At 46.5% G+C, this 17,503-nt stretch overlaps 2 protein-coding genes across 2 annotated transcripts in view; both read right to left on the bottom strand.

The window, feature by feature from the left end:
* The window catches only part of nomo (nodal modulator), a 53,626-nt gene extending 46,339 nt beyond the window's left edge, over positions 1–7,287 (bottom strand). The window contains exons 1-14 of the mRNA XM_020049777.3: positions 7,060–7,287; positions 6,121–6,256; positions 5,936–6,036; positions 5,748–5,854; positions 5,408–5,480; positions 5,054–5,206; positions 4,563–4,700; positions 4,336–4,425; positions 4,058–4,163; positions 3,531–3,681; positions 3,166–3,343; positions 2,855–2,996; positions 2,358–2,489; positions 1,959–2,095 (exon numbers count right to left, since the gene is read on the bottom strand). Coding sequence (XP_019905336.2) covers positions 1,959–2,095; positions 2,358–2,489; positions 2,855–2,996; positions 3,166–3,343; positions 3,531–3,681; positions 4,058–4,163; positions 4,336–4,425; positions 4,563–4,700; positions 5,054–5,206; positions 5,408–5,480; positions 5,748–5,854; positions 5,936–6,036; positions 6,121–6,256; positions 7,060–7,194 — 1,779 coding nt within the window. The 5' untranslated portion in view covers positions 7,195–7,287. The remainder of the gene's footprint in view (positions 1–1,958; positions 2,096–2,357; positions 2,490–2,854; positions 2,997–3,165; positions 3,344–3,530; positions 3,682–4,057; positions 4,164–4,335; positions 4,426–4,562; positions 4,701–5,053; positions 5,207–5,407; positions 5,481–5,747; positions 5,855–5,935; positions 6,037–6,120; positions 6,257–7,059) is intronic.
* Positions 7,288–7,655: 368 nt separating this feature from the next.
* On the bottom strand, positions 7,656–17,306 carry LOC109616147 (transmembrane channel-like protein 7). The gene is made up of 16 exons (XM_020049779.3): positions 17,052–17,306; positions 15,157–15,424; positions 14,665–14,813; positions 14,179–14,334; positions 13,779–13,864; positions 13,538–13,683; positions 13,160–13,307; positions 12,670–12,846; positions 12,134–12,279; positions 11,765–11,879; positions 11,228–11,325; positions 10,624–10,807; positions 10,324–10,454; positions 9,865–10,020; positions 9,302–9,380; positions 7,656–8,601 (listed from the first exon to the last, which is right to left on the bottom strand). Exons 1-16 carry the CDS (start codon positions 17,065–17,067, stop codon positions 8,431–8,433), a joined length of 2,226 nt encoding a protein of 741 aa, XP_019905338.1. The 5' UTR covers positions 17,068–17,306; the 3' UTR covers positions 7,656–8,430.
* Between the last annotated feature and the right edge of the window lie 197 nt (positions 17,307–17,503).

Below are 17,503 nucleotides of genomic sequence, written 5' to 3'. Positions count from 1 at the left end.
TTCCACAACTTCAGAGCCCAGTACCTACAACTCCAGTGACTTCTGCTTCTGACACCACCACGGACGGGGGGACCCCATGGATGGATACCCACAGGGGGGCCCCACGGTGGACGGGGGTCTACTGTGTAGATTTTGTGTACCATGTCAGAGTATTTTCATTGTTGAGAATGATGCTATGTTATTCGGTGCATTTAATTTAATAAAATACTTTGAATATGACTTTTGACTTTGACTCCTGATGGGGTAACAACCCCCCTACAAGACCCCCTGATATACCCCACTTCAAAGACCCTGAAACCATGCCCAAATCCACCCTCCCTCCACCCCTACCTCCGAGACCCCCCCCTCAAACCCCAAAACTCCTCTGAGCTCAAATCCCAAAACACCCAATCCAGAAAATGTTGATATTAACAGTAGGGCACAGGCGACACTCAAAGACAAGCTGGGGCAGAAAATGAACACCGAGAGAAAAAAAACAGCACCCACCAAACCTCCCCGTCAACCAGCCAGGGGGGAAAGAAACCACTCCACACGGGGGACAGCAAGCCGGATGGCATGTTACTCTACCTAGAGTGATGGCCTAGGGCAGGGAAAAACTGAGGATGTATCCTATCTGCCTCAACTCCAGAGCCCAGTACCCACACCTCCAGTGACTTCTGCTTCTGACACCACCAAGGACGGGGGGACCCCAAAGGGGGACCCCATGGATGGATACCCACGGGGGGGGCCCCACGGGGGGGGGGGGGGGGCCCACGGGGGTACACCATGGGGGGCCCCACGGGGGTACACCATGGGGGGGCCCCACGGGGGTACACCATGGGGGGGCCCCACGGGGGTACACCATGGGGGGGGGCCCCACGGGGGTACCCCATGGGGGGGCCCCACGGGGGTACACCATGGGGGGGGGCCCACGGGGGTACACCATGGGGGGGGGCCCACGGGGGTACACCATGGGGGGGGGCCCACGGGGGTACACCATGGGGGGACCCCAAGGTGGAAGGGGGGGACCCCCAAGGTGGATGGGGGGGACCCCCAAGGTGGACGGGGGGGACCCCACGATGGACCCCACAGGGGGACAGAAACCACTCCACATGGGGGACAGACCACCCAGAGACCACACGAAAGACCTCTCTGATACACCCGATAAAACCCCCAAAAGACTCCGCTGAGAAACCCTCCTTCCATCCACCTCAAACTCCAACCAACCCTGAAATATCCCCTGAATCCCAGAGCTCTAACCCGAAAAATCCAACCCGAATATTTGGATATTAACAGTAAGGCACAGGTGAAATTCAAAGACAAGCTGGGGCAGAAAATCAACACAGAGAGAAAAAACAGCACCCACCAAACCTCCCCGTCAACCAGCCAGGGGGGAAAGAAACCACTCCACACGGGGGACAGCAAGCCGGATGGCATGTTACTCTACCTAGAGTGATGGCCTAGGGCAGGGAAAAACTGAGGATGTATCCCACCTGCCTCAACTCCACTTCCACAACTTCAGTGGACGGTGGACGGGGGTCTACTATGTAGATTTTTTGTGCCAAGTCAGAGTATTTTCATTGTTGAGAATGATGCTATGTTTTTTGGTGCATTTAATTTAATAAAATACTTTGAATATGACATTTGACTTTGACTCCTGATGGGGTAACAACCCCCCCTACAAGACCCCACGATATACCTCTCCTCAAAGACCCTGATACCATGCCCGAAACCATGCCCAAATCCACCCTCAAACCCTCCCTCCACCACTACCTCCGAGACCCCCCCACAAACCCCAAAACTCCTCTGAGCTCAAATCCCAAAACACCCAATCCAGAGAATGTTGATATTAACAGTAGGGCACAGGCGACACTCAAAGACAAGCTGAGGCAGAAAATGAACACAGAGAGAAAAAAACACCCGCCAAATCCCCCCCGTCAACCAGCCAGGCAGCAAGGCGGATGGCATTTTGCTCTAACCAGAGTGATGGCGTGGGACAGGGAACAACGAAGGATGTATCCAATCTGCCTGAAGTCCACACCCATGACTTCAGAATCCAGTACCTCCACCTCCAGCGACTTGTGCTTCCAACACCACTCCTCATGGGATATACTGACTGGAGAAGGACACAAAACCATACAGATTTTAACACATCGCACTGCTGAAACATGTTTATAGACAGCAGTCCTTCTAATTGTTCATGTGACGACCTTCGCTCTCCAGGACTAACACACCCCAATCTGCGCTGCAAAGTGACATTGCTAAAAATGCTTGACAATCCTAGAATGGAACCAGGTCTGTCTACTGATGCCTCTTTAAAAGTGTCCTCCAGCTGTACTGACGAGAACCAGCGTAAACTGACAGCATGAAGCTCTCACCTTTGTATTTGCCAGGCAGGATGTTATCGAAGGAGAACTCGAGGGTGTCCCCGCTCCCAGAGAGGGGCGCGCTTCTCCTCTCCCCCTGACGGCTCACTGGCTGGAGGGTCAACGACAGGTCATCGCAGTTTGCTGTGAGCCAAGAGGTCAAAGGTCAGGATATACCCAGTAAGCAATAATGGGACAAGCGCAGGAGGACATCGGACATCCGCCACCATGTCATTAAAAGCGAATTCATTCGGCTGGATGTTTTACCATCATCCTCTGGAAAAGAAGATCCAGCTACCAGCCCAAATAACACTAATTAAACATTCATTATTTTCTCCATTAAACCCAAAAAAATAAATACACAGCATTTTCCCTGTTGTCCGTAATGACTTCATTGATTTTTTTCAGTCTAATAAATGCAATTTCACCCAAAGGGGTAATTAGTGACCTTTCATTGTTAATCTAAGACAGTGTGAGTCATACGCGAAAGAGCTCCAAAACAAGCTCACCCAGACAGTAGACCTTGCCAGAGACAGAGGCCATGAATTGGGTGAAGAGGAGGTCGGAGAGGGGTCTGTCCACCAGGGAGACATCCAGAGCAGCAGGCTGCAGGGCAAGGCCAGCCTTAACCTCAGCCTCAGGAAGCGATACCTGAAATTAAAGAGGAAGGGAAAATTAGCCAGACATGGAAAAGAAATTGGTTCTGAACCTAGATGTGCCTCTACATATAACGCCAAATCAGCCAAAATAACAGTCCATGCCCATCTAAGAACCCAAAGATACGGAACGTGAATTTGAAGAAATCCAAGCTCTAGCGTACGGTAACGATGTAGTCTCCAGGTTTGGCGTGGAGGCAGAAGGCCCCCTGCTGGTCGGAGTCGGTGGTGCGAGTGGCGCTCCTGTCCTGGCCCAGCGGGGTGAGGGTGACCTTGTAGCGTCCCTGCTGCTTCATGCCTTCTGGCAGGCGGGTAACAGCTATCCGACCGCACACGCTGAACCTGGAGTGGAGATGAATGAATGAGCCTGGGTTCCTTCATCGCTACAAATATGACGTACAAAGGACTTATCAGAACCCAAAATATGGGTTCTGATATGCTAGATCGCATATGTCCAGGAAATCCTTGGTGGCCATGCCTACCCCCTGATGTTGTTTGTGTCCCTTCTGAGGTCAAAAGTCAAACTCACCCAGCAGTGATGATGTCAGGAAGCTGAGGGGTGTTGGGAGCTATATTCACTGTAATTGGCTCAAAGAACATCAGGTCTTTGAGCGTGCGAAGAGTGTAGGAACCGCTGGTCATATTCTCTAGGCGGTATGAGCCATCCTCCTTGGTCACAACTGAAAGAAAAAGGGAGCTCAGAACGACAACTTCGACAAAAACAAACACTATTGTCCGGACATTAATCAAGTGATAATACTGTTGCCACATTTGGTCTAAATCCATGTCAACATTGACCCTATATCAATCAATCAAATGTATTTATAAAGCCCTTTTTACAACGGCAGTTGTCACAAAGTGCTTTTACAGAGACACCTGGCCTTAAACCCCAATGAGCAAACAACAGTAGTGTTGAATTTCAGAAAACTCCCTAAGAAGGCCGAATTTTAGGAAGAAACCTAGAGAGGACCCAGGCTCAGAGGGGTGACCAGGAATGATGGTCACCCCTATAGGAATGATGACAAGGATGAGATGGTGGTGTGTCGTTATGGTTACCTTTGATCTGGTTGTTGAGGATTACCGTGGCATCGGGCACACCTTCCCCTTGCACGCTGTTGAGAACCCGTCCCGTTACAGAGAATCCCATGACACGGAACACGGGCTACGGGAAGAGAAAACAAAACACAGCGCACCACTGATGACAACACCGTCAGACCACAGCATCAGGGCCACGCACAGTCTCAAAATCCCTGTCTAACGCGCGACACGGCACAAAACCGTACAACGCTAACAGAAGTCAGCAGCAACAAACCACAGTCGACTGTACAACTTACCTCCAGCTTCAAGCTGCTGTGCTCCACCCTGAAGTCCATCCTGGAAGGAGCCACATCGAACGTGATCCGCTCTCCCCTGTAGAAGGGAACCTGAAAGAGAAAGTTCAGCGCCGCTAGGTACAGCGAAGCCCTCAGCGATGACGTGTATAACGGACGTGTAGGGAACCGAAGGGAGAGGCATCAACTGCACCGCGTCGGGGAGAGGAGGGATGGACCGGTCAGCTTACCACGGTGTACTCTCCACTGGCCAGGGAGGGGAAGTTAAAGGTGCCGTCGTCTCGGGACAGGGCGCTACACAGGTAAACCAGGGACCCATCACCAGAATCGGCACCCTCTACAGGGGCCGTGTTACAGCCCATGATGTCCTGGGAGTCAAAAGGAGATCCCTTTAATACAATGGTTCGTATCGTTCTAGGTCGACAGGGTTCAATTTCGTCATCTGGCGTAACTGTGTCCAGTGTTTCCATCAACTACGTTACTAGTGAGGCCAAAAGACCAATGCTGTAAACATTCAACTGGCAACTAGTTCGGCACAGTATCCAGAAGGCACCTCAGAGTGGGCGTGCTGATCTAAGACCTGTCCGTGCGTTCTCATTCATTACCATCCCGAAGGCTAAACGAATCCTGGATCAGCACTCCTACTGTGACATGATCTGAGGAAACTGGCCTGACCTCTTCAAAATGTTCACAACATAAAAAGGTAAGAAAAGCTAGTTACCTCTTTCTTCACATTGGCAGAGTAGAGGAGGAAGGTGACTTCTTTCATGGGCTCTCCGTCACTCCGGACCTCCCCTGAGACATCATAACCACCTACCACAATTGGCTCTGCAGCCACAGCATTGGAGTTGGAAACCCGCACGGAAGAAGCAGCCTGCAGAAAGGCCACAAATGCATGATAGTTGAAAACTATATCTGTAACCAGTCTAATTTTGTAAAAGATTTTGTTTGCTTACACAATTTTTGTTATAGGGCGGTTGAGTTTAAACTGCAATGAGCAAAATTGTGGCTGAAAACACATTCAGGTGCACTATGAAATGGCTTCCGATCCTGGCCCATGCAGAAAGAAACTCACCTGCTCCAGAGTCCAGGACGGATGAGAAGCGACGATATCATAATTTCCGGGAAGTACTTTTGCAAATGTGTATCTGCCAAGTGCCCCAAAATAGTTTGGCATTAGAAGTAATATTAGACTTTAACATGCCTGGGTATTCATACAAGATACTGTATATACTGTCCTCCACATACAAAGCAAGTGTCAACATGAACAAAAGGAATAAAAACAGCGCATTATACTCCTGCCAGGTCTCTACTGAAGAACAAGTTATTGGATTGATCCTGGTACAATAAAACCGGCATTCAATAATGAACGGCTTGGATTGCAATTTTGTTGGTCTTCAGAAGTAGCCACTTACTTTCCCCCGGGCTGAGTGACCACCTTCTGTAGCTTCTCCCCCGTTCCCTCCCGGGTCAAACTGATCTCCACTCCGGCTGGGCCAAGGAGTTGATTCTTACTCAGTACCTGGGACAGGGCAGACAACATGCATTTAGCTTACAGTTAAGAGGCCACAATGCTGAATCAGCCGCTAAAAGCTCAACGTACCGTTCCGGAGACAGAGAAGCCGGTAAAGACAAAGTTGATGTCCTGTTCTCTGGTGCAGATATCATTGACCCCATCCACATATAGGTTGACAGTGGAGGGCTCTGTCAGAACACAGCACATTATGTTACAGCACTGTAATGACAATACACCAGCCTTAAAACACAGTCATTCCTGAGGTCTCTTACCGAAGCTCCAACCAAGCGGAGGCTCAATCTTCAAGATAAAATCTCCTTTGTCATAGAGGGGAATCATAAAGTAGCCATTGAAGGGTGCACAGTCAGTCTGGTATTTCAAAGACCCTTGTTTAGTGTACAGTTTAATCTGTGTGTAAGAGAAAGAAGACATTGATATATTTTTTTCAAAATACCAACCAAATGCACGTGCAAGGCTGAATCATAGACTGACTTGCTTACTCTGGCAATCGGGTACATGTTAGCTTGACCCTGCATCGGCTGTGCAGTGGTCTGCTAGGAGGGGACGGGCTACTTAAATAACTATAGTAATCCTATTATTACTGTTAAAGGGTCATGTTCCAATACTACAACCTCGTAAGCACAAGATAGTTTTGCTGTTTCAGGTGGTTGTTAACTAGTTACTGTACATAAAAACACAATGCGTCCTGTATGAAAATCTGTTGTTAACAGTTGAAATGTCCCCACGTTATGACATCTGCGCAACATACGTGTTTTTAATTGTTACTGGCTTAGTTATGGGTGTTTCTTGTTCACAAATGCAGTTACATTAGCGTTGACTAGAGTTAGTAGACTAAATTATGTAGCTAGTATAGCTAACTAGATAATAACGTACGTGAAGACGTAATCCTACTCAACAAATTATACAAAAGGGACGCTAGCTAGCTAACTAAATATGCAACAGTTGCTAATAGCAGCCGTGAACGTTAATTCTGTACAGTTGATAATATACATTAGGTGTCTTGTGCGATTAGGTTGTCTATTTATACATTTAGCTAGTTTTCCTTACTACCGTGTAAGCGTACTATCTACCCAACTAATTTCATTTCATTCAAACTGAGCTGTCATTCCATAACCATCACCACTAATCTCTGACAACTATAGCAGTAGTGCAAGTAGCAACTACTAGGCCGTTAATGCCCTCGATCTCACCTCGATCAGCGAGTAGTTGATTTCAACATCGGATTTTACGAACCCGCCGCATGCCACAACAATGTCATCCGCTGACACCGACACCGTAAAAAACTGGCAGCAGATGACAGAAAATAATATCCATAAAGCTATCATTTCTGCCGGTTTCGTTATTCTGGACTTCAGCAGAATAATTGTCAGCAACAGAACCACGCTGCCTCCGGTTCCGTATCACCTGAGCCTTCGACAATAGTGTAGTGGCTGTATTGGATGGCTCGACCTCTGCTGTTTCGGAGGAGACATAGCATGTAAGTGAAAACGATAGGGCAGCAGAAGCCCAATCATATACAGCTCCGGCAAAAATGAAGAGACCACTGCAACTTTTTCTTTCCTTTCCAAAAAAGTCGAAAAGGACGGTTTTGAGTGAGGAACAGAAGGGTTAAAATTAAGACACCACTGCAAATTGAACGCTTCTGTTCCTCACTCAACACCTTCCTTTTCAACTTTTTTGGAAAAGTAAAAAGGTGCAGTGGTCTCTTCATTTTCTCCGGAGCTGTATATTTATATACAATCACATAATTATGACAAAATATAAGGTTTTAAACATTTATTTTGCCCAGTACCAATCCAAAGCCAAAAAAAAGGAAATCAGGATAAAAAAATAAATAAACTCACCAAAATGACAACTTATGAGTTAATTAAAATGTAACAGTTCACCACATTACAAAGGTTAGAATGAATAGCTTCAACACTTGAGAACTACCCAATTACACAATACAAGGAGTGGATATTACAGTTCAATCTGGTATGTTAAAACTTGAGATATTAGTTGAGTCCTCTGTATGTTGTCTTCATCCTTAGAAGTTAATACTTACAGGAAAACTGACAAAACTTGTAAACAAAAGGTAAAGAAAAATAGATTAAACAAATCATTACAGTATACCATATACAAAGCCAACCAGTACAGCCATATTTAAAGTGCCACTAAAGTACTAACATTGTTTTTAATACAGATTCAAGTAGAAAAATATTCTGCTTTTGAAAAATAGCCATATTTTTAATAAGGAAATTCAAAGGCTTTGTAAGTGGTTATCGTAATAAAAGAAGTCCTTCTTGGAAGGAAAAATGTGATAATAGAATTGTCATAACAAATGTGTTTTTTAAAGTAAAAGCACAAACAACATTTTCACCACAACAGGCAGTACAGCAAGCTACTGTAAATGATTATTTTTGCCAGCTTTGATTTTCAACTCTTGGTCCCAATATCGTAGTCATCAGTTAAAACCTCCTCACTTTTCAACATTCTTCAGATCAACCTGAAAAAGCCCTAGAACTCTTTAGAGACCCAACTATAAATAAGGCCAAAAGTTATCGATGTGTTCAGATGCGTTCTCAGACTTGTGTAGCAGAGTCAGGTGGTGGTTGGACCAGGAAGAGACCAGAGTTGGAGCGGTAGTCTCTTTCTGAGGAGTGGGTCCGGGAACCAGAAATTTGAGATCGAACAGCACCGGTTCTCTGTGCCTGGCATAGTTTTTGAATTAGGAAACGCTTGTCTCGCCCCTCCTGGTGGAACAAAGGGGAACAATCTAAGCTCACAATGTAATGCCTGAACACTAGGCCCTAATGGTGTTTTTCAGGATAAAGTTATGATAAGGGACACAGAAAAAAACATGTCCCTAAAAGTAACTTCATTCATTGCGAACCCTCATGAGCCAAAAACACAAAACATAATAACAAAAGAAGTATATTAAGAAATCAAAACAGTCCCAAAAATGTAAAATACAATTAAATACAACTGGACATTATGTCTGTGTGTTCAGAGTTAGTGGGTTTGGTAGATCTTATGCTATATCAGTCCATTAAAGATAATTTCCCATTGGCTCAAAGACACCCCTGGTGCCATGCCTTGTTGGGTATGTATGGGAGTCTGAGCAGCATGTTATTGCATCATGTACACAATATGAACTCTGCATTACAGTGGAGTTTCTCGTTAAAAACTACAAGCAAAGCAGTCAATCCCTCATCAAATCCTCAACTTGGAAAGAAAAACATACATGTTGGGAATTATAGCTTTGCAGTTCAAAGCAGCATTGGGTGCAACTTTAATTTGGTAACTTTGCCACAACAGACAACACTACTAGACAGTAGTTGAGATGGGACCAGAGCTTGAAAATCCAGTACAACCGACCTAAAAATGTATCCTTGTATCAGTATGAAAGCAGTGTTATAGTGGTGTGAAGCCCGGTAGGTTGTGTAAACTCACCATGGCTAGCTGTTCTCTCAGCTGGTCAATGACTCTCTTATGAGCTCCAGCTAAAGCGATGACATAAAACATGGCCAGGCTGAGGGAGAAATAAGAAACTGTTCATACAGTACTTCCCACGTCACAGAAGAAAACAACGTGATTGCTTCATAGGACCAGGGTTATGTCAGTAGTCCCCAGTACCAACTGGGTGTGGTTGTACTATACAGAATGGTTTTCTTCTAATTCCTATGAAGAATTTATGAAACACAATATAAAACCCCATCGATGAAAGATTGGACTGTCCGGAACATGTCTTCTGTTCACCTCAAAAAGCCACACAGAACTTAGAAAACAAGTAGACAAATTCCAGTGCTAAACAGACTGGGGGAAACCATCTGCACCAAAGATCATACTACATTATTGCCCAATTATTCTTCTAAACTTCCTAATCCCTTTCTAAATAATTTCAGTCCATTCCAACCATATTTGAAAGTATTTTGGAGAGTCACAGACAGTCATCGCGCTGGGGGGCAAATTATGTTAAAAAGTATTAACCTGAACTTCATAAGGAATACACGTACAATGTGATGACAAAGAAGGAGACAGCGAAGGCCTCAGAGGAGATTGCCAGGAGGAAGGAGCGCGCTCCTGCAGGCAGCTTGTCAACGGCCCGGGGAAGCACCTCCCAGGAAGTGGTGTAATTAACGAACGGACCACAGGCCTTGGAACATTGGATCCTGATGTGGCAGAGGTGGGGAGATTTAGTTCCATGTCCCCAACAACTGTTCCATAGACAGTTAGCGGACACACAGCGCAGTTGTATTACTCTCACCCATATTGAAACATTAATGTAAGCCAGACACAGTGATTCACCCACTGTGTTGAAGGGGAAGCTAGGTGTAGCCATTTACTCAGTGTGGAAGGGGAAGCTAGGAGGTGCCATTGACTCAGGGTGGAAGGGAATGCAAGCTGCTGCCATTTACTCAGTGTGAGATGCTGAAGACGAGCCATGTTAAAGATTCTAATTTTGACCAACTTACTGTGCGACACTAAGTAAGACAGGGATACAGGCCAGGGCCAAGCCGATCAGCAGCACCGCCAGGAAGAAGAAGTTGGAGCTGGAGGCCCGGAACGGACGCGTGGCTGGACGGCAGTTATTTACCAGGCTCACCTGCAGGGTATCAATACAGACATCCATCAGTATCATGTGAGGATTACCCTTCAGCCCATTAAAAATCAACATGACACGCATTCAATAGGTCTTTCTCTGTGTGATGGCTGTATTACATGGAATAATAAATGGTGGCCATTCTTGTAATTGAGTCTCTATGCCATATTACCTTTTTTATGTAGAAAATAATGAAGTACTTGATGGTGCAGATGGCGGGCAGCAGGGGGCAGTAGAACGTTCCGATCCAGCAGATGGTCTGGCCGTACACGATCTCCAGGACGTTATTGGGGATGGCAAACTCCTGCTGGCCCCACCATCTGGCAAGGCCACAGTCACAGTAGTTGACTATCAACCTGGAGAGGACCAGGAGAGGAGAGGGAGGTGAAGGAGGTAACCATCAGGAGAGGGGAGGAGAATAGGAGAGGAAGGGGAGAAAGATAACCGTCAGGAGAGGAGAACAGCAGAGGAGGGGAGAAGACAACCATCAGGAGAGGAGAGGAGTGGGGAGGAGAATAGAAGAGGAAGGGAGAAGACAACCATCAGGAGGAGTGGGAAGAAGAGTAGAAGAGGAGGGGAGAAGACAACCATCAGGAGGAGAGAGGAGTGGGGAGGAGAGTAGAAAAGGAGGGGAGAAGACAACCATCAGGAGGAGAGAGGAGTGGGGAGAAGAATAGAAGAGGAAGGGAGAAGACTACCATCAGGAGGAGAGAGGAGTGGGAAGGAGAGTAGAAGAGGAGGGGAGAAGACAACCATCAGGAGGGGAGCAATCGTACTTCCTAGGGAACTCCACAAAGACCGTGACGGCACCAATGATGATGAAGTCGAAGATCATGAGCTTGTACATCTCCTGGCCCACGCGGGACTCCCAACACTGTCGGGAGAGACAGAAGAACCACGAGGTGACGGTAACATCTCAGAACCACGAGGTGGCGGTGACATGGCAGAACCACGAGGTGGCGGTGACATGGCAGAACCACGAGGTGGCGGTGACATGGCAGATCCACGAGGTGGCGGTGACATGGCAGAACCACGAGGTGGCGGTGACATGGCAGAACCACGAGGTGACGGTGACATGGCAGAACCACGAGGTGACGGTGACATGGCAGAACCACGAGGTGGCGGTGACATGGCAGAACCACGAGGTGGCGGTGACATGGCAGAACCACGAGGTGACGGTGACATGGCAGAACCACGAGGTGACGGTAACATGGCAGAACCACGAGGTGACGGTGACATGGCAGAACCACGAGGTGACGGTAACATGGCAGAACCACGAGGTGACGGTAACATGGCCACAGATGTCCACTCACCGGGTACAGGACATGGTTGTAGCCACAGACACAGGGGCTCTCTTTACAGGAAGTGATCTGACCCCAGAGGGAGACCAGCAGAACACAGATACTCGCCAGACGCATGAAAACACACCTGGGAAAGCACATTCCACAACACATCTGACTGGTATTTAAATGCAAGTATTTTTATCAATTCATTCCAGGTTGCGGAATTAACAAAATGATTAGAACGGTATGCAAAGCCACGTAAAACATTCACAGGAGGAAATGCTTGCTTATTGGGGCTGGGGATCGATTACAGGGTCGAGTAAGAGAGTAACAAGTAAACAGAATTAATATTCCAATTTATTTTGTGGAAAATCAAATAACCCCAAGCCTGATGTTTACCTCATGAGAGTGAAGCGGATCTCGAAGGCGGGGGAGTAGTCCTCGTACTGGATGATGAAGGAGAACATGAGGGGGGTGACGAAGTTTGCCAGGGTGATAACAATGGAAGGCAGGTACTCGTTGATAAGGTCCAGGATGAAGTTCACCTGTTTTACATACATGTTTAAAGAAACACATCAAACACGAGAGGTTTTGGCTACAGTACCTTAGGGCTTGTTGACATTACGCCACATGTTCCCAGACGTATTCGGAGAAGTTATTTTGTTTGCGAAAATAAGATAGACAGGTCCGCAGAGTTTGGCAAATCGTGTCGAAACTGTAATGTTTCTGTTCAGAGCGTACACTGGTCGCTTGATTTTCCCACAACTGTTCGCCACAATCCAGCGTGGTGTCTCTCTCAAACAGGTCGGTGCTAATCAAAAAGCTAGGGAAACGATAGAGCCAACTAAGATGTGTCTATCTAGCATTTTACTCTCTCTGTTTACAGTGTAAACAAGCCCCAAGTCATCCATGATTAGAAGTGTAAGCTACAGTACCTTGGTCATCTGGGCACTCTGGGAGAAGTTGGTGGCCACGTAAATGGCGTAAAAGCAGGCAGCCAGCACAGCAATCACAAACCCATTGAGGATCAGACGGAGCATGTAGATTCGACACTTCTCCTTCTGTGTCCTGTGAGCTATCTTCTGCTTTATACGCTCCTCTTCCAGATCAGTCTGTTGGAACACACAGGACAAAGTCCATATTATAAGGCCACCAGGAAAGCCATTATAAGCAGTTATAAGTACTTAAATGGAGTGATTTGTTTGGATGCTCAACCCAGCCACTGTCATAAGGAACGTCGGAGGGTTACTGTCTCATGGCGTTCCGGGGACATCCTGGCAACATGTTCTTTCTGCAGGGCTGTCTTGTCCATTGAAAGATTTGCAGGAGTGTGTTCATTTCACAATGTCAGGAATATTGGACGGTTTACATAGTAGCCCTTTTCCGTCATGCTTTCAGGCTTGTCTTTAATTTCGACTCTCCCACCTTCAGTTCATAGTGAAGGCTGCTCCTCTTGAGTCTGGCTGTGTTCTCATCGACGATGCAGAAGTCCCAGCCAGCAAAGATCTTGTTGCAGAAGCTCTGGAAACGATCTTCATCCTGCACCAGATTCCGTTTGAAGCCACTGGCAGACCTGTGGGAGACACAAGACACATTCACATTGTAGCAGGTTCATTCAGTCGCTTAAAGTAGAACAGATGACTGTGTATAATAAATAGACTTGCTGCATATAGAATAGAAATTCTATGGTATACAGCATATATATGTATATATTACATATACCCATTGTATATAGTCTAATATAACACAGCTATTAGCCAATCAGCATTCAGATTTGGAACCAGCCGGTTAATAAGCACATACCTTTTCACAATCCAGATGAGACTCAGGAAGAGGTAGGCTATGGTGACCAGCAGGTAGGCCAGAGGCAGGTTGTAGGTGAACTGGGAGAAGTTTATGGCCTGCACCTTGTAGTAGCCATAGAAGAGGTAGGTCTGCTCCAGAAAGCCCTGTCAAAAAGACCAGACTGTCTCCATCACCTGTGGTCATTTACAGTGCTACGCGGCTCAACGGGGAGCCGTTCCAATTCAATACGTTTGCCCACCTCGCCCGAGAGGAGGTCGGTGATGTGCTGTTGGAAGAGCACCAGGCCGCGGCGGGTGGTGCTGGGGTAGTTACTGCACACGCTGCCTGTGGAGACCGGGAGGTCAACAGCAGAAAGACCAAGACACGTAGACAACAAGGGAAATAGAACAACGCAAACACATTATATGGTCTGGTACTGGCCGTCTGTCCATTTACGTTAGTGTGTAACCATAATATTGGATCAGGAGATTTGACTCAAACGACAATGCGAATCGCGTGTGAACGAATGACGTGGCCGTTCCACGCCGAGTCCTCAACGCCTGCCGAGTTCCCACACATTCAACAGACTGAGCCCCCGAACGCTTAACACAGCCCCCGTCCGAGTCGAACGCGGAATGCGCCACAAGGCACCCAGTCACCATTGGCGTAGTTGTATGTGGCGTTCCCGGAGGCGTGCGGAGCGACGACGATGGGAAGAATGACGAAGCTGAACATGAGCAGGAACATGACGAAGTTGAGCAGCACCAGGAAACGCAGGAAGGAGAAATAGGACAGGATCCCGGTGCCAAACATCCCTGTGGAGAGACGGACAGAGGAAGGATCTGGATCACCCACAACACTAAGTGGAGCTTACAAACTGCTTCTGCGTTTGTTAAAATCCCAACTACCAGCTGGTCCCCTTTGACCGATCTGTTAGGCCTGTTGGAGGGGTTCAGACATCTCCGGGTCGTGGTCCATGTAATGGATGATTTCCTCCCCCTCCTCCCTCACCCTCTATGACGTGAACGTCTCCCCCTCCCCCACTCTACAACGTGAGAGTCGTCCCCTCCTCCCTCACCCTCTATGACGTGAACGTCTCCCCCTCCCCCACTCTACAACGTGAGAGTCGTCCCCTCCTCCCTCACCCTCTATGACGTGGATGTCTCCCCGCCAAAGCTGCAGGTTGCTGAGCAGCTCCGCGCTCTCCTCCCTCAGCCTCCTCAAGGTCCGCCTGGTGCTCTGCCTCCACTGGCTCCAACCGCTCAGGTCCTTGGCCTGCTCCAAACGCTCCAGCCTGATGGAGGGACGGACGAATCGGTCGGAGGTCACAGTGTTGTACAAGTGCAGTGGTGTGAAATGGTATTGTGTTTCTGCGTGTCCTGACCCCCCCCCCCCCCCCCCCCCCCCCCCCCGAGACACTGCCAGAGAGCGGGTTCCCGGACTGACTCACGGAGCCACTCGGTACAGCTTATTCTTATCTGGTTATGTCTCAAAATCGACAATGAAACCCCGCCCACAGAGCCATAACTCCACCCTAGGCTCAGCGCTGAATGATATCACCTGGTGTGATATGATATAATATCATCATATCACACCAGGTTAACACTGTACTTTCACAGTAAAGGCGGAGGTCTCACTTGTCACTGCGTTTCTCGGCCATAGGCTTGGCCAGTTCTCTGATGGGCCTCCGTAGTGTCGGGCTCCTCTGTTTCTCCTCATACTGTCTGACCAGTGTGGTCTGGCCAAATTTCACACTGTTTGATGAACCCGACCTGGTCCGTGAGCTGCTGCGGCGCTTTGTACTACCAGAGGCAGCAGGCTTTCTTCGGTACAGCAAGGACTGGTAGCTGGGGAGCTGGTCCAGAAGTAGGTTACTGGGTATTCCTGACCGGTCGGTGTAGAACACTGTCAAGGAAGAAAAATATGGAAAGAGGATTATGTGTACATGTATATATCACCATATATATCATCAGACCAAATATATGTCCTCATTCAAGGGGATTTCTATAGTTTTACTACTTACCACATTGTAAAATAATAGTGAAGACATCAAAACTATGAAATAACACGGAAGGAATGCAGCAACCAAAAAGTGTTAAACAGATCAAAAAACATAACATAATTGTTCGCTCAACTATATGAGGCGGCCACCTGGAATGCATTTTAATTAACAGGTTTTGATTTGTTAAAAGTTAACTTGTAGAATGTATATCCTTCTTAAGGTGTTCGAGCCTATCGGTTGTGTTGTGACATTGCAGGCCTGGTATACAGAACACAATCATTATGTCTGTACTGTAATAGTCTATATTACAGTACAGACTGTAATATAGCTCAAATAGGAGAAACCAAAATTCCTCATCATTACATTAAGACATGACGGTCGATCAATCTGGAAAATGTAAAGAACTTTGAGAGTGTCTTTAAGTGAGTCCAAATGTTTTAGTTTTGGTTCCAACCGCTGTGTTTGCGACACGTAGAGTGGGTGAATGGACAATTTCGGCACGGCGAAGATTGGAGGAGGTGGTGAGATGATGCAGGCGTACTTCGATCTGTTTCCTGTTGACACTGTGAGGCACACTCAATCAGCATGGTTACAACAGCATAGTGCATACCGCAATACACCATCCCAAACTCAGTTTCCCACTCAGTTTTTCAAACAAGGACCCAAAACACACCTCCGGGCTATGTTGGGGCTGTTTGATCAAGGAGAGCGATGCAGTGCTGCATCAGATGACCGGGCCACCAAAATACCCCAAACACAACCCGACTGGGATGGTTAGGCATGAGTTGGACTGCAAAGCGAAGGGGAAAGTGGCCAACAAGTGCTGAGCACGAGGGAACTCTTCCAAGAATGTTGGAAAAGCATTCCAGGTGAATACATCATGAAGCTGCATGAGAGAGCGTGCAAAGCTGTCATCAAGCCAAAGGGCAGCTACTTCAAAGATTCTACAATATAAGTGTATTGTGATTTGTTTAACACTTTTTTGGTTACTACATGATTCCATTTGTTACTTTATAGTTATGTCTTCACTATTATTCTACAATATGGAAAATAGTTACAATTATGAAATAACTAAATGAGTAGGTTAGTCCAAACTTTTGACTGGTACTGTATATTATATAAAAGTTAAACAAGAGAGGGACGCTTGAGTTTTAAAGAGAAATACTTCAATTACATGCACTTTACATACAGGTGAGATCACTGAATTGGCTGTACCGAAAATGGTATACCTTAAGAGCACAAAGTAGAACACCCACAACAACCACACATCAACAATTACAAATAGTTCAGCGTTACCTATCAAAACAAATTTCACACAACTATTTAATATGGTTTTTATTCTTGAAATTCAAAACACAACGGACGTTTTCTAAAAAAGGTAGACAGACTAGATAGTTAAGTCAACGGCAATTAGCTAGCTACTCGTGTAGCATTAGGAACGTTTACCTGCCTAGCCAAGCTAGCTAGTTACATTTGCAAGCATCTCAAGCGAGAAAATCCACAGGAAATATAGTTTCATTAGGTAGTTACCTGAGTCGAGCTCCATTTTCTATCGTAATTTACTATGTAATAAAGTTTAAAAACATCTAGCAACTATCATGTCAGTGTTAGCTATTGCCGCTAACTTCGGTTGTCCCTCCCGAATCAGAAGGAAAACATGTCCACTCCCTTTCCTGAATCCCAAATCAACCCAACAAAGTAGATATTACATACTAGATCGGCATTCACACGATTATAGCAACTTGTGTTTAACTGTATGTATATTGGGCATCTTTCTCACTTTAATTACATTTTAATAAACGACTAAAAAGTGTTGTTTTACAACGATTAAAAAATAAAAATCTGCTCGCATATTTCTATAAAACATGTTTCGGTCTACTGCCCTCACACAGCACGTTGAAGGTAAAACATGATGGTGCTAAAACGGGTTTGTATTGTATTAAGATATTAATAATATTTTAATTCTTATTAAATATATAAAT

The sequence above is a fragment of the Esox lucius genome, chromosome 9 (assembly GCF_011004845.1).
Source record: "Esox lucius isolate fEsoLuc1 chromosome 9, fEsoLuc1.pri, whole genome shotgun sequence".
NCBI classification, from domain to species: Eukaryota; Metazoa; Chordata; class Actinopteri; order Esociformes; family Esocidae; genus Esox; species Esox lucius.
This window is presented reverse-complemented; position numbering and strand designations above follow the sequence as displayed.